The sequence below is a fragment of the Gekko japonicus genome, unplaced genomic scaffold, assembly GCF_001447785.1.
Source record: "Gekko japonicus isolate JY-2015 unplaced genomic scaffold, Gekko_japonicus_V1.1 scaffold1769, whole genome shotgun sequence".
NCBI classification, from domain to species: Eukaryota; Metazoa; Chordata; class Lepidosauria; order Squamata; family Gekkonidae; genus Gekko; species Gekko japonicus.
Window position 1 is genome coordinate 295,759 of NW_015170940.1, and position 25,363 is coordinate 321,121.

A 25,363-nucleotide genomic window follows, 5' to 3' on the forward strand; every position below is an offset into this window, starting at 1 on the left:
AGCAGCACCTGGAAGGAATTCCTGCCCAAAGATACAGTCCTCCCTCCGTCAGGACCATGCCCTCAACCAAAGCCCCAATGTTTCCTTTTTGAAGCTAAATTACATACCTGGGGATCTGAATATAGATTCCAAGCATCAGGTGACCCTTAGTTGCATGCACTCTAAAACTGTTTCTGAGAGTACTCTATAAATTATTGCTTCTGGGGTAATATAAAAGAGGGGAAAGAGAGAGGAACAGGGCAAAGATTCTAGGGAAACTATCTCTGAACAGAAGCTGCATTTGAATTTCAGTTCCCTGGAGGTATAATTTGCAACATCATTATTTACTGTCCCTATAGCACTTTTTTTTACTGTACAAAGTACATTATAACTGGCTTTATATTTATCATTGTGATTTAGTGACCTGTTCAAAGCTACCCAATGAATGTCTTTCCTAAGAATGGATCTGAACCTGGATTTGTCTTGGCTGAATTCTACACTACCTAGTAATAGAGGTGACAAGTTGGGGAAGGAAATATTTTCACTTTCCATTCAAAGATAATGTGGGCCAGCCCAACGGGAACATGATGGGATTTCATCAGGGCAACAACGAATCCCTACAATATATACAACAGTGTAACAAGCCACCACATGAAGAGACAACATGCCAGGATTAAAACATGTAAGACACTAACACAGAGGCACAGAGGGATAGAAGCAACAATATGCAGTGACACTACACTGCAAAGAGCTGAGAACTCTCTTTCTCTGTTAAACAGGGAGCCTCAAATCTAAGCACATATTGCAAATGAAAGCCAGGGTGGGTACTGAGAACATACCACCAGCAATAGCATTTCTGCTTTATCGGGAAGAGTCTTTTGTTCCCACTTTAGGAAATACGAGCAGGTTGGGAAGCAGCAGGGAACAAGCAACGCAAACCAGGAAAGTGTGAGGACACGGCACTGCAGACAGACTGTACCTGTTACACAAAGATCCAGCATGTCATGGTCATGTGCCATGCGTAAAGCTACAGAGTCCAGTAACATTGCAGTGCCCTAGAACCATATATACACTGATTGATCAGATAAATCCTTTGGCTGAAGGCATATAATGGGCAAGATGGGAGCAGCACAGGTTAGATCCAGAGAGATGAAGAAAAGTGAAAATGTTCAGTCTGATATGTTTCTCATTTCTCCTGCTCTAAGGGCGAAGTCAAATGCAGTGTTTTAAGAGATGCAGAGGCAGAGGAGGGTAATACTGGAAGTGCCCCACTAAATTTGATAAAATTCACCTTCTGCTGTCTTGAGAAAACGGAAGAACTGGTTCTGCAAATGCTTAGCATGGTTCAATCTGAAGTAGGAAAAAACTGGCCATAGCTGGTACCTACTTGCTAGTGCTGGTGACATTATCAAAACACTATCTCCCTACAAATCTCCAGAGCAGTTATGCAACTGTTTTCAACACGTTTGCAATTTTTTTTGAATAAGGTAAAGAATGATTGTATATCTGTTTCTGTGTTTGTGTATACACATATATGCACATGTAATACACACATACATATATCCACCTATAATACTTAATTTTTTTAAAAAGATGGACAGCCTGAAAAAAGTATGAGGGGTAGGACTGATGTCTATACCATCATTTGTTTTCCTGGTTTGTATATGTTTAAAATAATCTGTGAGGTCTTGATCACACCAGAGGTCTACGGTCCTCTACGATCACAGTGATTCATCCTAAAATATACCACAGCAGGAATCCAAATCAGAAACCCCCATGTCAGGCCTACTCTCATGCTAATGAAACCTCTATCTCTGTCAATAAGGAAACAGAATCCAGGGAAACGGAAATTAAAATTAAAAGAACTGATGCAACAATTTGTAACTTAAACCAGCTACTCACCCTGTGAGAACCACCACAAAGTCCATCACGTTCCAGCCATTCCTTAGGTAGGAGCCTTTGTGGAAAGCAAATCCTAAGGCAATAATTTTAATTCCAGCCTCAAAACAAAATATTCCAATGAAGTATGGTTCCGTGTCATCCTAGCAAGGAGTGCAAAAAAAAGAGAAGAAGAATAGAATGAATCAATGAAATAGAATGATCACATATTATCTTAGAGGGGTGGGGAAAGGAGGCTATGGAGAGCTACAAGAGTTCTAAAACCTTTCCACCCTATTTATTTACGGTGCAATTAATGGACATTTGTTACTCATAGACCATACGTCTCCCCCCCCCCACGGCCTATCTACTGCTATTGTGATTGCAAGAAGGAATGCAGTTCCAAGAATCACAGGCACCTAAGTAATATTGCCTATGGCTTGGCTTATATAAACAGCAGAATAAACTGGCAATGTTCTGAGATGGTAAAATGGAAAAGCTGCATTACATTTCAGACAGTAGATTAAATTTTTGAATCCTCCCCTATGTGAAAATGCCCTGCAAGTAAGAAAACAAATATAACATAGAGCTACAACCTTTCTTGGCAATGTACAAGCTTTTCATTTGTAGGGACTTTTTATATAAGGAATCATTTTAAAATGGTAATCCTTTGTCTACAGTTTGATACAATCCACTGTACAATCTCAGGGATCTACTGTCTGCTGCATGTATACACCTATGATATCATTAGTAAAGAACCACACAATTCTCATCCTGTCCCCCCCAACCTCTCAGAGTTCACATTTAATTCTTCTGTTCATCACATTTACCCTCTCATATGCTGGACTGCACATATATAGATATTTTTAAAATACGGGTGATGAACAGCATGGCTATCCTCTCCAGTCGGTTACACAGAGAAGATATATTAAGTTACTGGTATTGGACTGAGGCCTATGAGAATATTGCACAAATGATAAACATGACTGGGGCATACTTTGACTGAGCCTCTACTGATGGGAAACATTATCTAAATGTCTGGAACAACCATTTAGTTGGTCTCTCCAGTCTTTATTCCTGGGCTGAAAAGAGAGCCCAAGAATCTTGATTTTCAGCCTCACCAAATCCTCCCCAGATTCAGATATTTAAGAAGTATCTGACTGGATAAATTCTGGCTCTGATTAAATTCTGTGGGCATTTTTCTGCTTTTCAATACACTATCAAAACATGAAGCAGATCCATGCAGAAGATAATGCAGCAGAAAACCATTCCTTATCTTTATCTGGGATATCCATTCTGACACAAACTACCACAGCTAACAGCCAACTCATATCCCTATTCCCCCATGGAGCTTCCGGAAGCCATCAGATTCCATTCCTTGCCCCATTCAAGACTTGACCACCTATTTCCACATCATCAAGTGCTGCATCGTGTAATGATGTTAGAACACGGTGTTAGACCTTATGGAAGGGAAACTTGACAAAGGGCCCCCATGTTTCTTTGATTATTTAATTTCACCATAAAAGGAGGGGAAAGCACCTGTACTCACCAGTCGTTCTGACATTGGTGTCTTGTCGTCATCAGGCAGATGCTGCTCCAGAGCAAGGACAATGCAGTTTGCTATAATGGTTGCTAAAATCATGTATTCAAAAGGAGTGAGGAACTGTTAAGGAAAGTCAGGCATGTAGGTTGAGCTTCTGGATACAGTGAAACCAAAGAGTTCTGCTATATCTCATGCTCCTGAAGCCAATAGGATCTATTTTAATTAGATACACACCAAAGGTGCTGTCACAAGGGATAAGAACATCCTTTAGTCTAAAGTGCATGAGAACTATTTTAAAATCAAATATGCATTTTAGTCAATGTAGGGGTTGTTTTCTTCTGGTTTATAGACATGGAAAATACACACTGTTTTAATCACTCTGTAAAAATAAAATCCAACCAGGAATGCATGAAACTTCCTGCACACTGTTAGAAATAACCCCCCATCTCCCTTATAAATAAAAGCCGAATGGTGGTGGCACTTCTCTAGAACATTCCACACGCTCCGGAATTGGTTGGCGCCCTGGTGTGTCACTCAGAATCTGTCCCTATCCACTGCCTGCATTGCTTGAGTCTCGCCTCCAACATTCTAAACAGTTTGCTGTTCTTCTCCCCCCCTAGCCAGTCAGAACACAGAGGGTATTTGCATATGCAGCCTCATTGGCCTTTGCCTCGGAACACAGAGGTCATTTGCATATGCGACTTGATTGGCTTTTGCCTCTAACATTCTAAACAGTTTGCTGTTCTGAGGTAAAATGTGTCCAATCTCCAGGTGAGGGCTGGAGATCACTCAGAATTACAACTGCTTTCCAGATGGCAGAGATCCGTTCCCCTGGAGAAAATGGTGGGCTCTGTATCCTTATATACTGCTGAGGTGGCCCCCATATGACAGCCAATGTGACATAGCAGTCAGGGCTTCAGAGCACGGGAGAGGCTGCAGGTGTGTAGGGGGTGGAAAGCTGAAGAGTGAGGGGGAAATAAAGGTAGGTTGATGATTGGCTGGGAAGGAGATAAGGTTGCCAACTCCAGGTGGGAAATTCCTGGAGATGTGAGGGATGGAGCCTTGAGAGGGTGAGGTTTCAGGAGGCGTGGGACCTCGGACAGGTGCAGTCATAGATTCCACCCTCCAAACCAACTATTCCCTTCTGGGGAACCATTGTTGCCAATCTCCAGGTGTGGGCTGGAGATCACTCAAAATTACAACTGTTCTTTAGGTAGCAGAGATCAGTTCCTCTGGAGAAAATGGTGGACTCAGTGTCATTATACTCTGCTGAGGTCACCACAGCAAATTGACACTGAGTGTCCAAGGCTGGGGCACCCACCCAGAGCCTCTTTCTAGAGGCCGTTGTATTTATTTCCACAATGGGCCTTTTTCCTAGTTTTGTATATTACAGTTTTGAGCCCTACTTAATATCTAGTGGTCACCTGACCATGTTGTTATTTTCTGGATGCAACTACAACTCAACCTTATCTGCTCCAAAGTACATAATGACAGGCATTTCTAGAACAGCTCAGTTGTCTGTGTAGATTACAGTGAGCACCCTTCACACAGCACACTACTAGACTTGTCACCTTAATGGGGCTGGGGTGGAATTTTAGTCAAATGATCCAGTTCAGCCTTTTCTGAATCCACTCAAAAATCCACCCAGGTTGTTCAATGAAACCTTTCACTAAAAGATGAAGCATTCCATATTCTCCCAGTTCTTTTCATCTGCTTGCACTAAAAGGCACAGAAGCCATAAAAAGGAGGCAGCCCTGCAAACACATACACAACTACTTTCTCTTTTACTACTCACTCCTATTTGGTTAATATATATCTAACTAGAACTCCTTTACCCAATACTTCCTTGTGCGGTTAACTTGCAAACTCATCCTTTCTTCATAGCACTACTTTATATCAAAGCTGAGAACACTTATAGATATCTGAACTCTAATTATAAAAAGCATGAAGTAATTTACTCCATGAAGCAAATAACTTCCTGCACTCAAATGTCAGAATAAACTCTGGTAAAGCAAAGTTTGTTGCACTGTGGACAATAACCAGCTGCTTGTACCTGCCACATCGATCATACATATTACGCAATCCTTGAAACTGTTTTGCAATTCTTTTAAAAATTTTAGAGCTGAAATACATATATATCATGTAAAGATGGAAATTTGGAAGGAAGGGGGCTTTTATCAGGGGGTGAAGTACCTGCTACAACTTTTGCTTTAATATTGCATCTACCGTCATCATGAGACTACCAAGCAGTGAACTATGAAGGAAAGGAACACACATGCAAACATCAGGGACTGTGTAATGATAAATATTAGAGGCATGGCAATGCAAAGAAGGTAAACAAATTCTGATCAAAACGATGAAGGTTATCAGTAAGCCCTCCCAAGTTTTGATGAGTGAGTCTGCTCTGCACACTCTCAAATTTCACTTTTAAGTTCCGCTTTTAACGGAATTTAGCAGCTACTCCAGTAAAAATCATTATTTGATTTTTAGCAACAGAGAGTACAAGTAAAGACCCCCATTTTCTGTCTCTTCAAGAAAGGTCCCCTAATTGGTCTTAGGGTCTAGCTAAAATGTCTATCGTACTTCTGCTTGCAAGCCAGCTAGAATCCCGTTAAGCCAGTACCACCACAAACATCAGCATAGTATCAATACTCAAAGAACCTTACATGCAGCATATGTTGCTGGTAGAAAGTGCTGTCTAGTCACAGCTGACTTACAGCAGTCCCATAGGGTTTTGAAGGCAAGAGACATTGGCTGTGGTCACACACATTAAATAATCCACTTTCAATCCACTTTCAGTGCATTTTCCAACTGGATTTTACTGTGTGAACTGGCAAAATCCAGTTGGAAAGTGCACTGAAAGTGGATTATGTAGTGTGTGTGAGACAGCAGCCATTCAGAAGTGGTTTGCCATGGCCTGCCTCTGCATAGTGACCCTGGGCTTCCTTGGTGGTCTCCCATTCAAACATCAACCAGGATCAACCCCTGCTTAGCTTCCAAAATCCAGTGGGACTGGGCTAGCCTGAGCCATCCAGGTCAGGGCACAGCATTTGTTACTCACCCACTACTGACTGTAGAACAACTGCAAAGTGTCTCCACTAATGACATACTATCATTAATTTAAACTAATCTGAACAGAAAGAACCAATCACCATGCACTGTGGCAATGACAGTATTTAACCCATTTTGCCACATCTAGGAGTATTAAAAACATTAGGGGTTTATGAAGCTCCAATATGAAGTAGAAAATCTGAATTAGATGAGAGTATTTTACTTCTTTTAGCATTAAAACCAGTCTACAGTTAATACAATTTACACTGACATGGATGATCATCAATATATCTGGAAAAAAAATTAAAGCAGAAAAGTGCGTGGATATGAGCAGTTATAGTTACTGTCTCCACAACTGGTCATCTGGACCACAGCTGGTCTGTTCCATACAAAATGCACATTTATGGTATTTTTGTTACTGAATGTGGTGGAGTAATGAGCGCCTGATTTTTATAATCTTGTTGAGTGATGATATTCATTTCTGGGTAAAAAAATCAGCCCCTTCTCCCTATAGGTCACTGGTGTGGATACTCATTACCATCTCTATTCCAATGGAAGTCTGAATCATGAGGAGCTGTGAGGCATGAAGTGCTTCCTACAGTCAAAACTATCACGAAGACAAGAGTCTCCGCTGCATCAGTTAAGAATTCTATTGAATACCATGAGGGGTAGAGAAAGTTTTGGGGTTTTCTGTGACTTTCTGCTTCTGAAGTGCCCAACTACAGAGATAAAAGTGGTGCATAAATGAAGCTTGTCTCAGATGTTTTCTGCAGGGATGGTTTTCACTATGCCTGCATTTGTACTCCTCTGCTGCTTTTGCTCGTTCTGCAGATGTTTTTGCAGTTCCAGGCAAAAAAAGTGCAGTTTGTCCTCTCTATCAAATTTATCACACACAGAGTCTTTTTTCCTCTACTTTTTGTTTGTTTTGACACTCAGTTCCAACATTAACAGGAGCCACTCTTTTCTATAGTCAGCCACACAGGCTAAGGACATATATACTGCACTCTTTAAGAACTCACTCAGAACTAACTGAACACTCACTGACTTAACTCTCTAAGGGAACAATTCCAAACGATTTTTCTAACTGTCTCTCATAACTGACACACTGACACACCCACACAGATTCACTTCAAAAACCCCTCCCACACTCTGTCATCCACCAATCACAGCACATTTCTCTCTCTCAATCACTCTAGTCTACTAACCATGCACTCCAACCAAGCATTTAAAGGCACACACACCCTCATAAAACAAGGAATCATTACAGTTGCCCTTTATTCTCTCCCATGAGCTTGGTGCCGTCAGCTGCCCAATCTTCTCCTTTGTGCTTGGTACTCTGTATGAGTAGTTTCAATGTTGTTTCCACTTACTATTTTCAGCCTATAGAGTTCTTGTGTACTCTGTTTCCAGTTTATTTTTGTCTGTATTTTCTGTGTTAATGTGAGAACAGTGTACTTTGGTCTCATGACACCTCTTCATGCATACATGTGTTCAGTTCTTTTGGTGCATCTTTCAAGCACCTATAGCTGTGATACCACATCATTTGCATGGCAGCAAGAACACTACATGATCCTGACATCATTAATAAATTGCCCATTAATATGGCCAAAGCCCAGTTGATTCTGTCTTCCCCCTCTGCCTGCTTCTGAATTGCAGTGGAATATTTGCAGCAATGAAGATGTGTCATCTAACCTTCTTTGTGAGAGTGTAGTGAGGGAAAGTACAGAGGGGGTGAATGAGGTGATGCCTACCAGCACAAACAGGAGCATAATTTCATTAGGTCAAGGGAGGGCAGTCCCTATCTCCACTTTTGAGACTGTAGATGTTACTCCGCAGGAGCATCTATATCTGTTTATGATAACGTATAAGAAGTAACAGCAAGAAATGCTCTTATACATCTTATATTCAGTTTAATCTCAGTTATCCAAGAGCAGGCCTTTGAACTTTGGTGTGAATTTTGCTCCAGCCACAGAAATCTCCATCTTTCCTTATCAGGGTTGCATTTTTTTGACAGGGTGGGATCTTGCTGACAGGCTTAAAAGTATTAGAATGGGAGGTTTAGGCTTCCTTAGTTGTCACAGATATTTCTAAAATGTCATGGACAGGCTATGCATATCAATTAAAGTCAGCAAATTTGTCATTTAGAATGTAAAGACTCTTTCATTCCTTCTGGAAATTTACAAAACAGTTGTTCAAGATCTTGTAATTCATTAAACAAATTGTTTTCAAAGATTTGGCAAGTTGTTGCTGTGGCTCAGAGTACTTTCTACCAGCTTCAGCTGGTGGCTCAGTTGTGCCCCTATTTGGACAGAGATATAGCCTGGCTTCAGTAATTTATGCTCTGGCAATCTTCAGAACTTGATTACTGCAACACACTATATGTGAGGGTGCCCTTGAAGACAGTTCAGAAGCTGCAGCTGGTGCAGAACATGGCAGCTAGATTAATAACTGGGACCTGGAGGTCCGAATATATAAGACCAGTTCTGGCCCGCCTGCATTGGTTGCCTGTATGTTTCCCGTTCCAAATCAAGGTGCTGGTCCTAACCTATAAAGCTCTACATGGCCTGGGACCACAATACCTGTTGGAGTGCCTCTCCCAACCTCAATCTACCTGGACACTATGCTCAACTTCTGGGGCCTTCCTCTGGGTGCCAACCCCTTAAGAGGCTTGGTGGTCGTCAACTAGGGGAAGGGCCTTTTTGATGGTGGCCCCTCATCTTTGGAACAACCTCCCTGCTGCAGCCTGCCCGGCTCCAAATTTGCCATTTTTTTCAGCACCAGGTTAAGACAGCCCTCTTTGCGGATGCCTTTAAAGACTTCCCTGGTTATGCACCAGTCCAATTCGGGTCAGATTTTGGGGGGGCCAGGTCTGTTGTTCTTTAATATTTTTATGTTATCTTAAATTAATTTTTTATGTTTAATGTTTTTATCTATTGTACCTTATTGTTTTATATTTGTTGTAAACCACCCAGAGAGCTTTGGCTACAGGAGGTATAGAAGTGAAATAAATAAGTAATAACAATAAATCTAGTGACCAACAGTGAGATCCTAAATAGAGTTATACCCTTCTAAATCCATTGATGCCCTGACCTGGATGGCCCAGGCTAGCCCATTCTCACCAGATCTTGGATCAGCCCTGATTAATACTTGGATGGGAGACCACCAAGGAATACCCAGGATCACTACGTAGAGGCAGGCAATGGCAAACCACCTCTGAATGTCTCTCGCCTTGAAAACCCGATGGGGCCACCCTAAGTCAGCTGCAACTTGATTGTGAAAAAAAGAACGGAAATAATGGGCTGAGAAAGGTGTACCTCTGCAGATTATCTATGTAAATGAATGCTAAAGAATCCAAAGTCTGTGTTATTGAAGAAAACTGACTAGGTCACAAATATGAACGTGTTATCTATTTCAAAAAAATGGTGTAAAGCCCAAGAGCATGGACCCTTGTAAACTCATAGTTTAAATTTCAACGCTTCCCAGGTGATGGTTGGAGAGAAGAGTGTCTCTGAATGCACAAAGAGTGCTCATCTCTCAGAGACAGGGCCGATGTGACAATAGAGGCAGGTTAGGCAGTTGCCTAGGGTGTTACTTTAAAAAAAGCCCCACGCTGGCCTGCCTGCCCCCCTCCCCTGCGAGACCTGAGGATCTTCTGCATCTTTGAGGGCACCAACGACATCCTCTGCTTGTCTGTGGCACTGTTGGGCCTGGAGGTGACCGACGCCCACATACACCCCTCCACGACCACCATATGCTCCCCTGGCTGCCTCTCGCCAGAGACGGGGACGGGGGGAGCTCCTTGGAATGCCTGCGGGCTGGCATGTGTGCCTCCCCTCAGGGCAATTGGCTGCCAAGCTGGCCCCCAAGCCACCGTGGGGTGGATTCCTGGCACAAGCCTGTTGGGGGCAGGTCCTGCCACGGGCTGAAGCCACAGTCCGAGCGAGCCGGGATCTGGGCTGGTAGCCACTGACTGCCCATTCTTCTGCCTTGCTGGATGAGAGGAGTCTGTCTGTCTGCTGGCCCTGCAGCAGGTTGTGAAAAAGTGCCTCACGGACAGTCTGGGCTGCTGCTGGGTGTCTGCTGGCACGACAGCCCCGTTGGGAGGGAAGCCAGGCACAGAGAGAGCAGGGGGCAGCTGTGGCAGGGCTTGTCCCCCAGTCTGGCTCTCTTCCCCCCTCCCCACCAGCACTCCCCCCCACCGTGTCCCCCCCCATAGGCCCCTGACTGCTCATAAGAACATAAGAACATAAGAGACGTCAATGTTGGATCAGGCCAAAGGCCCATCCAGTCCAACACTCTGTGTCACACAGTGGCCAGAAATACCAGTGCCATCAGGAGGTCCAGCAGTGGGGCCAGGACATTAGAAGCCCTCCCACTGTTGACCCCCCCCCCAAGCACCAAGAAGACAGAGCATCACTTGCCCCAGAGCCCCTATCTATACCTTGTGGCTAATAGCCACTGATGGACCTCTGCTCCATATGCTTATCTAATTCTCTTTTGAAGCCGTCCATGCTTGCTCCATGTCCTGAGTTCTGCCTGGCGGCATGGGCAGGTGGGTGCCCCCAGAGGGGAGGTTTGCAGCAACCGCAGCCTTGAGGCCATTTCACTCTGGGCATGAGTGCCCCTCTCGGCAAGGGAAACCTCTCCCTCCCACCCACCCCCACCCCAGGCTGGCTGCAGCCCCGTCTCACCCGAAGGCTACTGAGGAGGCGGGTGAAATGGGGGGAGGGGAAGCAGGGAGTGACTTGAATCCAGGAGGGACCTAAGCAAGGCATAATGCCATGGACTCCACTTTCCAAAGCAGCCATTGACCTTATCTCTGTAGTTTGGAGCTCAGTTGCAATTCCAGGAGATCTCCAGACCCCACCTGTAGGTTGGCAACCCTAAAGATTCATATTCAGCGTACTAGTTCTGCAGGAAGGCAAGCTGATTTACATCACTATACTGGTGCCAGACACGGCAGTTTTATCTATCAGTTCCAACTATTTCAATTGAACATGCTGAAGCTTCAGTGTTTGACCTGAAGGAACTGGTAACAAAATTTGCTAAAGAAAAACCCTGCAAAATGAGATTCTGATGTGCCTGAAATGGAAACATTAAAGAGACTTAAATTTCAACATCACAATTAACAGCATTTTTCAAAATGCTTTGTGATTTGTGTTTTTCTGTTTGAGAGAGAAAATCAGAGATTGTATTACTTGTTCTCACAATTTTTTAAAAAAGAAATAAACAATTTCAAATTTTGTGTTTTTTATTCTTCCTAAAATGCATTTATGTTTGAAAAGTGGTGAGCTGGGGGGTGGTGGTGGAGGTAGCTTTGCCTAGTGTGCAAAAAAACCAGGCACTGGACCTGCTCAGAGACATTGGGACCAGCTGGATGAGGAAGCACAACTTCCACGTTAAAGCACCCTGGTGCAAACAGATTTGAAGCAGATAAATTAAGGACTGACAAAAAGAGATTTCAACTGGATTAGCCTTTTCTCAAACAAATATCTGTATTTGGAAACAAAAATCCGCTGCTGTTCCTACTCTTAGACCTTGGGAACAACCCTCCGCAATTCAGGCCACTGCTATATAAGCCTCCCAAATCCTGCTTGCTTGTCTCTCCCCCTCTCCCCGCTCTTCGCCGGGCATGCAATGCAGTAGCACTACGATTCGGCACCAAGGGGGTTAAAGCGCTCCCAGCTAGCAGCCAGGCTACCACGCTCGAAAAGTGGAGCAGCGGAGACAGGCGCTGAAATGTGCCGCTGGGACCGGCCCAGTTCTCGGGGCGGGAAAGAGAAGCTGAGACTGCAGTGCGCGCCGCCTGCCTCGCAGCAGCATAGCACCGTCAGCTGCTGAGACACGGAGCCCGCTGCAGGCCCTTCCTGCCCATTGATTGGTTTGCGTGGAAAGAGGCCTGAATCAGCGGATCCGGTGGTGGTGAGAGAGAGAGAGAGAGAGAGAGAACGAGAGCTGGGGACGCAAAGTGAAGGGGGAGGGGAGACGAACACACCAGCCAGTTCCTTGAACGGGGAAAGGATTGGAAAGAGCCCTCTCGGAATTGCACTGAAGCTTCCCTTTCTTCTCCCAGGCACTCCAGCCCATTCTCCCTAATTTCCAAGTCTCAAGAGCCTGTCCTATTCTCTGGGGGAGCAGGAGGGGCCACACAGCAGAGGGGCTATCAAGAGTGGGAAGGGCACAGAAAAATGCAGGCAAGGGCGGGCGGGGGGGGCGGGGGGGATACCTAACGCAGGGGCAGCCCTGGTCCTGGATTCTTGCTCCAAAACACAATATACATTTCTCCCCTATATCTAACAAGAACATGCATAAGATCTGCATTTACAAGATCAGGCCAGTAATTCCAGAATAAATCCTACCAGGTCTTCATATCCACTAAGCTATGCCACACTATACCATGCACTGAAAGATCAGTAGGGTGGGTGAATCAATTCTTTAACCACTATGACTAAAAAGAGATGGTTGCAGGCACAGCATATTATGCAATAACTGGCTGACTTTATGTGATCAGCAGCATACTTTGGTTATTCCTACTCACTCAGGAGTACCAGCACCCACTCCCCCGTTCTCTTACACACAGACTTTCCCAACAGTGCCTGGGCAGATGGGGTTTCACAGGACAGAATGCTCCTCCATACAAAAAATCCATACAGAAAATGAATGTGCTTGGCAAAACAGTATTTTATCCAAGGTTTTTTAAAAATTATTCTTTGCCACCCTTCTCTCCCCCAGGATCTAGCACCTATGAATTACTAGTTCCCATTTCCTTCTCAAAGCCACAGAAGAACTCAGGAGCCTGTACACACCAAACTTCAAAATTCCTTCTGTATATATAATCTTGTTTTCTTAGATCCCTGGAGCCAGTTACCTTTACACAATGAAAACATATGTATGCAGCGTAAAGATCTCTACCTCTTCAAAGGGTGAACCTTTAGAATAAATTGATTAATTTTATCTAAAATACAAAGTAGAGAAAGAAATAGGGGAACATTTAAGCCAACAGGTTCAGTAAGCATTCTGAATACAGCTCCACCACAGCCAAGGCCTGCAACCACAGCACCTCTTCTCACATTCCCATATACACACCTAAGACGTAAAATGTTAGTACAACAAATGTGCTTGCAAGTATTTATAACATACAGGGAAACCTGTCAGGGAGTCAGGATTGGCAGTGCCAGTGGCAGACCCAGGATGATCTTCCGCAATGTGTGAAAGCACCTTGGAGTCACAGAGGGACTTAAAATCAACCATTTGGCTGTTCTATGGGCATAGACTTTTGGAAGTGGACCGAGCGTACTCAGACAGCTTCTCTAATCCTTGAAAACCACTAGCTGAGCCCATACTGGCCCTCTGACCCAAAGAGCAATAGATTAAGGTAACAGAAGTGCCAGCAGAAGCAGTGCTATCTCTATTAAGTGATGTTGGCACAAGGACCAATGATACCATGGTGGACATTTCTTAGAGACATTTGGATTCTCTTTTGGCACAAGGCTGCTAAATTGTGTGTGCATGGAATTCTAGAGAAATTTTGCGTGGCCAAGCTATAAAACCAAGCAGAGGAAGCAAGAGACTCAGCCCAGCCTCTGTTCCCACAGGCATCAAAGTTGAGAAATGGCTGTCTAGCAAGGGCAGCTGCTTGGTGCTGAACCTAATTTCAGCACGCTGGCCAGCTCCTCACTGAGCCACTCACCTCTGCTCAGGCTGCGACCTTGCAAGAAAGATTCTGTGTGGCCTTTCTTGGCTTGCATGGCAGCATTTGTAGGCCAAACCACAAGGATGACACTTGAATCACAGCTGCTGGGATGAGCACTAGTGAAACAGTCTGTGTAACAGCTAGAAAAAAAACAGGACTGAGCAGGAGACAGATCATACAAGATACACTGACCCATCTATGCAATAAAGAGCCACTGTGCTTCAAAATATGCAAGGCTGTTTCATTTTGCAAGAAACAATATTTAAATATGCAAGTGGCAGGTGTGATGATTTCACCTTCCATCATTGACAAATTATTATTACTTTATTTTAGTCATCCACACTAGAGCCCCTTGATCTAGGTCACTGTTCTCATTTTGTAGATAATAAACTGAGGCAGTGAGGTAGTGCTTAAGCACAAAGCAAGCAGAAGTCCCCTCACTACTGAGAGCAATGGCACAGAATGGTAGATTAATGTTCTCAAATGAGGAAAAGATGCAATACTTGCTTATATGGTGGACTGGGCACTCTGGAAGGAGCTGAAGAAGATAACAATGACATAAATTGGAACAATTTGTTATTTATGATGAAAAAATGTTCGTGTTCAACTACATGCTAATTTTCTAACTCAATATTGTAGAGACAATATGATACCTCGAGGGTAAAGAATATACAACCCCCCTGCTATGTTCCGGAATGATGACAACTTTAAAATCAGATTGGGCAACAATTTTGAATAAATGTGCAGATGACTTAATGCTTTTGATTATTAAAAAATCAAAGGAAGTGGTTACTTCTTTAAAAGCTGATATTGACCTGGCTACCACAACTTTGAAAGATAAAAATCCTTCCTCTACTTATGAACAGAAAATTAAAGATTTGGAAGCCCAAGTAAAAAACTTTGAGTCTAAAACAAGAGCAGAAAAGACTGAAAAACTCAACAGAGATACTAGAGACTATACATCTGGTAATATTTATACATGGTGGTCTTCCTATCAAGGGCCAAAAAGAGTTTCTTGGGCAAACCCTCTACAAACTTACACAGATATAGATACATCGGGGGACGATACTGATTCTAGTACCACAGAGGAAGCTCGTTATTCAAGCCGCTTAAGAAACAGAAACAGTAATAATGAGGAACCTAATCAGAGTCGTTTTTTAGGGAGTGGCAGACGGAATCGGGGGAGAAGGGGGAGAGTTTAATTTTTAATCTTTCTTGTAAACAACTGACTCCCATATAAGAACAAGTACTGAAAAAAGGCTTTGGGTTTGTGCCAACACCCTATTATAATGCATTTCAAACTCATGTGGATGTTTATAAGTTGATTAGACTGATAAAGCTAAGAAAATTGTTTGGTGACTCTCCCAACACTGAAATATGTAAATAGTGTCCTAAGTCTACTTTTGTCCCTGGCATCTTTGATGCTTCAATAAACACTTTTGACCATATGGTACTAAAAGATATTAAAACATTAGAGGATCACTTCCAAAATAAACCTAAGAATTTATCTCATCAGGAGTGGCTAGCTTTGCAATCCTTAAAAGATGATAAAAGTATAGTTATCAAGGAAGCTGACAAAGGGGGAGTAGTAGTGATTTTAAACAAGCAGGATTATTTGCAGGAAGTCCACAAGCAACTAGGGGATCCCTTGAATTATCAAAAGCTTAATATGGATCCAACATCTCATATTCAAAGGCTTATTTCCATTACAGTTGAGGAGGGTCACTTGGCAGGTTATATTGATGAAATGATTGGAAAATTTCTTATTAACAACAACCTTAGAACTACAGTTTTCTACATCCTTCCTAAAATACATAAAGCACAACGTCCACCACCAGGACGACCAGTTGTATCTGGAAAAAACTCCATACTGGAGCCCTTAGCTCAGTATGTAGATTCATTCTTACAACCTTTTGTTGTACAAACAGCAGCTTATTTGAAAGACACAACAACTTTCATTAAAACAATTGAGGGTTTTCAGATGGAAGCTGGGACTGTTCTTTTAACTCTTGATGTTCAAGCAAGCATTATATACTAGTATCCCACATGAAGAAGCATGGCCGTAGTTGAACTCAACTTGTTAAAGTGACAGAACCCTTTTCCGCCTACACAATTCTTACTGAGTCTTCTTGAGATTGTTATGGTTTGATACTGATTTTTATCTACAGACAAAAGGAGTCACAATGGCATGTGCAGCTGCACCATCACTTGCAAATTTGTATATGGCAGAACTTGAGAAAACCTTTATATTACAACCTGAACAAAATAATTTTTTCTCAAATATAGAAAAGTACAAGGGGGGACCCGCGATACTCGCGGGGGGGGAGGCAGAGGAGGAAGCAGCAGGAGGAGGTATGTACCCCCCATCCTGCTGGTTCCCCCCTGTCCTACACACACGGGTTCTTTAACAAAGATTTCAAAATGAATTGTTTCATACAATATAATTTTTCTGCTTATGTTTGTAATTCATTCACGGAGTGTCTTTATATTTATACAACCTCCAGGTGGTGGCTGGAGATCTCCTGGTATTAAAACTGATCTCCAGGCAATTCATTGTGTGCTCATGAGTTTGTGTGCTTGCCTAGAATTTTGGTACATGAGGCCCAATCCTGCACTGTGAGGAGAAGTCCCCCTCTACTGGAAGAGCGCACAAGAGTAAGAGGACTGCTCCTTCCCCCCCACTTGTTTAGGAAGATACAGCCAGCCCCCTCCTTGAGCAGCGCCACCGCGAGGCCACAGGGTGCTCCCGCACCCGGAGGGAGGCCCAGGCAGCAGGGAAAGGGCTTGCTTGAGTCTCAGTTGGCTGCGGCGGCAGCAGCATGGGCCAAACTTGTCGACTCCAGTCCCGGGGAAGGGCAGATAGGACAAGGCGAGGCCAGCCCCAGCGGCTTGGAGGAGCCCCTTTCATCTGGGGGGTGGGGAGGCTCTCCCTCACAGCTGTGCCCAACAAACCTTAAATTCCAGGGGCCGGGGGCGCAGACTCCTTCCAAGTTCACGACTGGGTGGGTGGTGTGGCGAAGTGGCAGTGGGTGGCTGATGGGTGGTGTGTGCAGCACGTGCTCTGCCTTGGTGGCTTCACAACAGAGTACATGCACACAGGCACTGAGGAACAGCGGGCGAGTGGAGCAGCGCACATCTGCAGTGCTTTTGTTTGGTGAGGCGAGCGAGGGAGGGGTGGGGCAGGGCCCGGCCAGGTCGGGCGGGGCGGCGGTGATGACGAAGGAGGAGCACTGGCTGCGCTGTGCAGGCACTGAGACACACAGGCAGCCAGGCAATGAGTGGAATGGCGTGCACGGCACACTGCGCAGGCAGGGCTTTGAGGCGAGGGAGGGGCCAGGCGGCAGCAGGCCAGCATGGCACCCACCAGTAGCGGGTGCTCTAGGCAAGTGCCTAAAATTTGTCTATGATGGTCTGGCCCTGATTTTAACTTGGTTTTAGTGTTTGAATTATGTGGTTTTATTTGTTTTAATGGTTTTTAAGTTATATTTTTATGTTTTGATCTGCTACTTGTGTTGGTAGCCCTGATTAAGGGAGAATAGTGGGCATACATTTTGTAAATAAATACATAAATAGTTCAAATCACAGCTCAGCTATGAATTTATGCAAGCCACTATCCCTCTGTGTCCCACTGATATAGGGATAGTAATAGTTTTGTAAGGTTTACTGAGATAATGGGTGTGAAGAAGGGTGAATACTTAACACTGCCACAGAAATGCCAAGTTTTCTTATATTATTATAATCATATAATGGATGCATACAAAGTTGGTAAATAGATCCTTGGGTTGAAAGTAAAGGAAAAGGGTCACCAAACCAAACTTGCAAACTTTCATATTACATTAGGAAAGTTCCTCATTATTATGGTGACTTTTGTTAGTTGCCTTGTATGAAGAAATCAAAATGTATGATGAAAATAAATGAACAAAGTTTGAGTCCAGTGGCACCTTTAAGACCAACCAAGTTTTATTCCAAGTGTAAGCTTTTGTGTGCAGGACACACTTCTTCAGACAAAAGCTTACACTTGGAATAAAACTTTGTTGGTCTTAAAGGTACCACTGGACTCAAACTTTGATCTGCTGCTTCAGACCAAGATGGCTACCCACCTGAATGAAAATAACTGTAAAACTAGATGTGATTTACATGTATTTATTCCTGAGTGTACCTAATTATATGTACAGTGGGAGCTGCAAGCATCTATTTGTTACAGAAAACAGATATTATCAACAAAGAAAACTAAATTTTGCCCATCCCTCCTTACTTTGCGGTGCTTCACTGTTTAAATAATTTTCTCCCAGCTTGGTGCCAATACTAGAAATGAGATGGGCCGGAAGAAAAACACATTAAGCAACACTTCTGTTAAATTAGAAGGCGGAGGAGATAAGGTTTAGCTTCAATCTCTCGTATTTTCTGTTTTTTTAAAAAAAATGTGTTAAAAATGGATCCTCATAGCCCCCACTTTACACAAGAGTAGGCAGAAGTGAATAAAAAATATATGGTGTCCCCCCCTGCCAGTCTAGTTGGGTCCTAAGACTACTGTCATATCAAACTAGTAGAGAACTGGAGTGTCTGCCCACTGGACTCAGCAACAGACTCTCAACTGCCACCATGGGAGACGCAGCTCCCAGCAGCCCCACCCCTCTAAGCATCCTAAGTGGCGCAGCTCTCAGCAGTCACAACAACCTGCTGGGCTCCCATGGCAGTGACTGCCAGCCCACAGGGCAGTGCAGCCCCTAGTAGTTGTGCTTCCAGCACCAGAGACTACGCGGTGACCTCCAGCCTCTCTGGGGACAGTAAAACTGCAGTGGCCTGACTGCCACCAACAGAAAGCCTGGTAGCCTCTCAGGCAACAACACAGGCCCTAGAAACAGCATCAGGCCTGGGGTGGCAGACCCATGTGGCTATGGCAGGGGAGGAGCACCAGAGATGACATACAGGACCCTTACCTGGCACCACAATTCTAGGCACAGGCAGAAGAACTGGCTGGGGATCAATACTGGAGTGGACCAGCCTTTGCAGTTAGGACAGAAGCAAGAGAGAAGCCTGCATATGGACAAGTAAGCCCAACAGCAGCTGGGCCTGGGCTTGGGAGAGCCATGGGAAAGGAAAGCAGGGACAGGGACTGAGGGTCAGCAGCTTACCCCAGCCAAGCCCTTGGAATAGCCAGTGGGACAGGAGGAAGGGCAGCTGGGGTGGGGGAGAAGTCATCCAGCAGCCCAGTAGCAGGGGCAGTGGAGGAATGGATCACTGCTCTGTCAGGGAGAGGGTACTTCAGCCCAAGGAAGGGCTAGGGCTATTTGGACCTTTAAAGGCAGATTCTGGGGGAAAGGCCAAGGAGGAGAGGAGGACACCGTTTTGAGCAAGACAGAGAGAGCTAGCTGTTGACCTGGGGAACAGAGAAGCAACAAGTTGGAACAACTTCCCTTCCTGTCCCCTTTCTGAGGCCTGGGAAGACCTGCCTGCATCATATGGGGGGGAGCCTCACATGGATAAAAGATGAAACAAGGAGAGTGGCTCTAAACGCCATGGCTATATGTCATTCAACTAATTCCAGAGGTTGAAAATGGTCAAACAAGATCTTGTGTATTTGAAGACATGTGATAAATTTGGAATTCTGGTCATTCTCTTGCTATCCAGATGAACCAATACATGGGCAATGCATCTCAGTTTCTTGTTTATAAAGCGTTGCCTCTTCACTTATAAAGTCCAGTTGCCATCTACGTATTTCACACAGAAACTGCAAGCCTCTCTTCAAAGCCCAGGGAAAACAGTCTATCTTCAAACACACACTGTAAGGGCACCCAAACTTCATTTTGCATTTGTTGTTGGAGAGTATTATCAGATTTCCTTTAGGATTTAAACATAAGACCATAAGAGAAGCCAATGTTGGATCAGGCCATCCAGTCCAATATTTCAATTAAGATCAAATAAACTCCATAGTATCTATCACTTGTGAATTCTTTAGATCAATTGTTCTCAAACTTTATGAAGTGGGAACCACTTCTAAAAATATGATACCTTTTAAACCCCATTTCTAAACTGACAATACTCCGTGTTACTTTCCTTCTCCCCAGCATAAAATGCAGGCATCTGACATCAGCTAACAGTGAACAAGTGTTGCTTTAGTTAATCTTTTCTCCTGCTCTGCTGCTGTGTTTGTATTTTTATGATGTTTTATTGTCATTTATTAATTTGTGAGCCACAGAGAGCAAGAGGGAGGGTGTAAAATTTTAAATAAATGCATACTTTTGCATATCCAAAAAAGGAAGGAAAAAACATGCAAAGGTATAACAGACAGCTCTTACCCACGAGTGCACATGAGCAAGGCCCGTGGGCTAATATTTCACATTTCCCCCTAGATAGGCATAGACAGAAGTGACTTATGCATCTTCAAAACCTGGAGAAAAGTACAATGCAAATAGGCCTTCTGTTTGCTAATAAATTCCAGGTCTATATATCATCATTATCTAGGTTAAGTTCCCCTAAGACCAGTAGAACAAAACAAATTCCAGAAAGATGCTCAAACAGCAAGAACAAGAACTAATTGAACTTGAAGGAAAACTAGTTGAAGGAAAAGACCAAAGTTAACAGTAAGCTGCACAGTTGCAGATCCTGGTACAGTATTATTTTATAACCAGTTTACCTGACAGATACTTGAGAAATCTGTCCTTCTTATATAATGAGAAACACTTGTATACCTTGGCATGCCAATATAAATTATTTTCAAAGTGAATTTGATTCCTTCCTTCCTGTGCTGCCATGTAGCTCTGCAACCCGTGCAGTTTAACCCTTTGGGACAGTTACTTTGCTGATGTGCCCCATTCTTAAACCCCCAATTAACCCACATCTTGGGCAGTTACTGGGAAGAGTCCCCTGCCTGTAAGTTTTATCATTAAAAAAATAAGCTCCAATATTTTGTGTCTCCAGCAAGGAGAAGCTTTTACTTTTGCAAACTGTATTGATTTAATCCTAGAGGCAACTGGCAGCAGTCCCGGGAGCTTAATCAATACAACAGGACCCTACAGCATCTCACTGCAAAGCAGTTCTTCGCCCTCCCCATAGCGCTACTCAGTCTCAGCCCATGTCTTAAAAGGACTGTAGAGAAGAGGGTAACGTTAAAGGCAATTTGTTCATGCAACAAAGTCAACTGCACCAAAAAAGGGGGGGGGGACGACAAAAATACCAAAATTAAATTTGACAAATTCATAGAGATCAATGGCTAAATGAAGCCTCCATGCTCGCATACAGCATACCTCTGAGTACCTAATACTGGGAGGAACAAGAGCGCAATGTCATCACTTTCGTGCTCTGTTTGTAAGTCCCCAAAAGCGCTGGGTTGGCTAATACTGGATGTAGGACTACTGGGTGGACACTTGGTCAGATCCAGTAAGGTGATTAGGCTTCAAGCACATCTCAACCTTCATGGGATTTGGATGTCTGAGACTGGAAGTGAGCAGCCTGTAAATGGAAAGGAATTATCTATCACAGGCAAGTGTGGGCCACAGATTCTTTTCTTTCTTTCTTTCTTTCTTTCTTTCTTTCTTTCTTTCTTTCTTTCTTTCTTTCTTTCTTTCTTTCTTTCTTTCTTTCACTGTTTCTTGACTTAGTTCTAAGCAGATTACTAAAATATAGAAAAAGCTAGACCCTATTTGAATGGCTGTGAAAATCTATCACAGATGCATAAAATTTTGGAGCTAAAAGGGTGATAGGTCTGCTATTATCTTCTAATAAAAGAGGTAATGTCTCCATATGATCTATATTTTGGAGCAATGGAAGAATTAAAAGATTTCTAAGCTCAGAAGAGTAGTTATATTCAAAAGTCATGTGATACAGGGTGTCTTTACTACCTGCCCCACAGTTGCATACTCTATTAGAGTATGATATCTTTAGATAGTTCCCTTGCACAACTCTAGATGGTAAGGCATTAAGGCACCAACATAAAGGCACACCTATAGTGAGGAACAGTCAAATATGATCAGTAATTGGGAAGCTCTCCAGATGGAAGAATACCAACAAACTGGGTAGAACAAACACGTTGTGCTCTTCAGATTGTGCTGTTATAATCATACTTGAATAGATGTTTCTTAATCGTTCTCATGGCTTCCTGTCTGGTAACTGAATAAAGGGAGTCTAAGGAAAGATCGAGGAGTTGTAGATGTTGCTCAACAACTTTATCCCAGTAGGAAACTGACTAAGCCAAGGTAGCCCTCTTGGATGTCGAAATGTATAATTTTAACTTTAAGGGAGAAAGCCTTCAACCAAGCCTGAACTTCAAGAGATGGTTGTCCCAATTCAGCTTGGAGGTCCACCCCTGCTACACAATTTGGAATTCCACAGGTGGAACATAGGAATTTAAGAAGAATCGAATCCAAGGACTCCCCTATTTTGTCAATCCAGATACCAGCCCCATATAAACTTTGCGCAGCTACCTTGGCATTAAACAGTTTGAAGGCATTTGGGATTTACTGAGTCCCAGATGAATAAAAGAAACGACAAATAATATTTGATGCTGCTGTAGCCAATCTTTTAACATGAGCAGCTTGTACTGACCAAGTTAATCTCTGGTCAAACCAAACCTCTAAATATTTAAAATAGGGGACCTCCTCAATATCCTTACCATGAATTTTCCACTTGCGGTGTACATGATATTTCCCCCCAAAACCAACAATCTTGGATTTTTGATAGTTAACTATCAGCAGAGATAAAAGCCTCTATCAGAGAGTACAGTCCTGATGATGTTCTCAATAGGAGAACTGAATCATCAGCAAAAAGTTGGATAGAAACGTTAACATTAGCAATGGATAGAGAATAGCAGACTTGGGCAGAGGCAGCAGAAGTTATACTGTTGATATATAAATTAAACAATAAAGGGGCCAGGACACATAAAACATCCCCTTAAAATGAGAATCAATAGACATCACTTTTCTTGGAACTGGCAGCAGGAGTGTCGAAGGCAAGAACAACTCATGCAAGTACGTCTCTAGACAAACTTATGAGGGGTAGAAATATTGGGAAAGGCCATTGGAAAAGGATTCCAGAAGTAGTATCCTATTCATCCTGATCTGGATATCCCAGACTAGCCTGATCTTGTCAGATTTCAGAAACTAAGCAGGGGTAGCCCTGGCCAATATTTGGATGGGAGACCTCCAAGGAATACCAGGGTCATGACGTGGAAGCAGGCAATAGCAAACCACCTCTGAATGTCTTTTGCCTTGAAAGCCCTATGGGGTCATCATAAGTCAGCTATGAATTGACAGCACTTTCCACCACAGCATTCTGTTCAGGCCATCACTAACTCCCAAGCTTGCAGGAAGAAAAGCCACAGACAATCTATATATCTAATTCTCAGTAGTTTCTTCTGCATGCAGATACTTCTTTCAACAAACAGAGGGCACACTCTCCCTAACATGTTTTTCTACAGACTCAAGGGACTCCATGGGTCTGCAGAAAAACCCAAAAAGTTAAAAAAAAGCTCAGGGAGGGTTGAATTCCCCACCATAGCTTTTGAAATGGCTGCCGCAGAGATCTACTCCAGGCCCTGCTGCATCAACAGTGAGAGAAAGACTGGCTGATAGCCAGAGAGAGAAAGGAGGAAGCAAAAGCAGAACTGGAGCTGGGATTGCGGAGGATTCCTCCTGCAGTATGAATGGCTAAATAATCTGAGGGTGATTTCCCACAAGCGCTGCTCCGCACTCACTCCTCCCTTTTGCCCCAATGGTGTGTGTCAATTTCACACAAACTGCTGTGCGGTCGCATTTTGCCCCGCAGCTTCGTGCGATTTTCCCCGCATCAACTCAATCCTCAAAAAAACAGGATTGAGTAGACACGGGGAAAATCGCACGAAGCTGCGGGGCAAAATGCGGTCATGCACTACAGACCGGGATAATGCCAGTTTAATGTGACCCGCGGTGGCTCAGAGGTTAAGACGCAGAGTTGCAGACCAGAAGGTCTGTAGTTTGTCAGTTTGAGACCCCAGTGCCGTGTGATGGAGTGAGCTCCTGTCTCTGGCCCCAGCTCCTGCCAACCTAGAAGTTCAAAAGCAAGAAATTGCAAATAGATAAACATGTACCACTTCGGTGGGAAGGTAACAGCATTCTATGGGCCTTGGCATTGAGTCATGCTGGCCACATGACCACGGAGAAGTCTTCGGACAATGCTGGCTCTTTGGCTTGGAAACAGAGATGAGCACCGCCCACTAGAGTTGGATTTGATTGGCTTTCGAACAAGGGAAACTTTTTACCTTTATAATGTCATTATAGACTGCACCCTCCAAACCAGCCATTTTCTCCATGAGAACTACCATTGCCAGTCTTCAGGTCAGGGCTGGAGATCACCCAGAATTACAACTGTTGTCCAGGTGACAGAGATCCCTGGATAAAATGGCTGCGTTGGAGGGCTCAGTCTGTGGCATTGTACCCTGCTGAGGCTGCTTCCCTCCCCAAGCCTCACTGTCCCAAGGCTCCATCCTCAACCTGGAGCTGGCAGCCCCAAGGTAAATCGATCTCTGCAGCTGGGAGATCCGTTGTGATTCCCAGAGAACTGCCACTGCTGTTGTGGGGGGAGAGGAAACAGGTGGGTGGCTGGGAGCACTGCCACCACTGCTACTGCTGCTGCTGTGTGGGGTGGGGTGGGGTGGGGGAGGAAGCAGGCAGGAGGCTGGGAGAGTGATGGGGGCAGAAAGAGAAAGAGTGATGAGGTGGGGGCAGAAAGAGAGAGAAAGAGTGAAATGGGGAGGCAGAAAAATAAAGAGTATGATGAGGGGTCAGAAAGAGAGAGGAAGTAACATGCATGAAGGAGTGATAGAGTAAAAGGGGAGGCAGGAGGGAGAAAGGGTGTGAGAGAGGTAGGGGGAGAGGGGAGGAGGCAAAGGTGTGAGGAATGGGACAACTGCCCCACAAGTTTCTTGCGGGTCCCCAATTGTGGTATTATAGTATTCTGGGTTTTTATATGCCTTCTCTAATAGAATTTCTTATTGTTGCCTATGGTCACCCAAAGATTCATATTTGTTCTGCTCTGAACCAGTGTTTGTGTTTAAGTCTGGCTGAAGCCAAGTGAGACTTAAAATAAAAGGAAAATAAGAAATAAGAAGGTAAAGAAGCCCATTCCCCACCAGCCTCTTTTCTATCTGATGATCCCCAGGTTCTTCACTACTGGATCTCCTTTTCCCCTTCCCATACCTCACGAAGGAAAGCAGAGTGCTGAAATGTGCAACACTGCCACCACAT

General features: G+C 43.9%; 1 protein-coding gene across 1 annotated transcript in view; it reads right to left on the reverse strand.

Moving 5' to 3' along the window:
* Positions 1 to 25,363, reverse strand: part of CACNA1A (calcium channel, voltage-dependent, P/Q type, alpha 1A subunit) — a 345,585-nt gene that overhangs the window by 259,215 nt on the left and 61,007 nt on the right. The window contains exons 2-3 of the mRNA XM_015418872.1: positions 3,407 to 3,512; positions 1,882 to 2,021 (exon numbers count right to left, since the gene is read on the reverse strand). Of these exons, the coding sequence (XP_015274358.1) occupies positions 1,882 to 2,021; positions 3,407 to 3,512 (246 nt within the window). The remainder of the gene's footprint in view (positions 1 to 1,881; positions 2,022 to 3,406; positions 3,513 to 25,363) is intronic.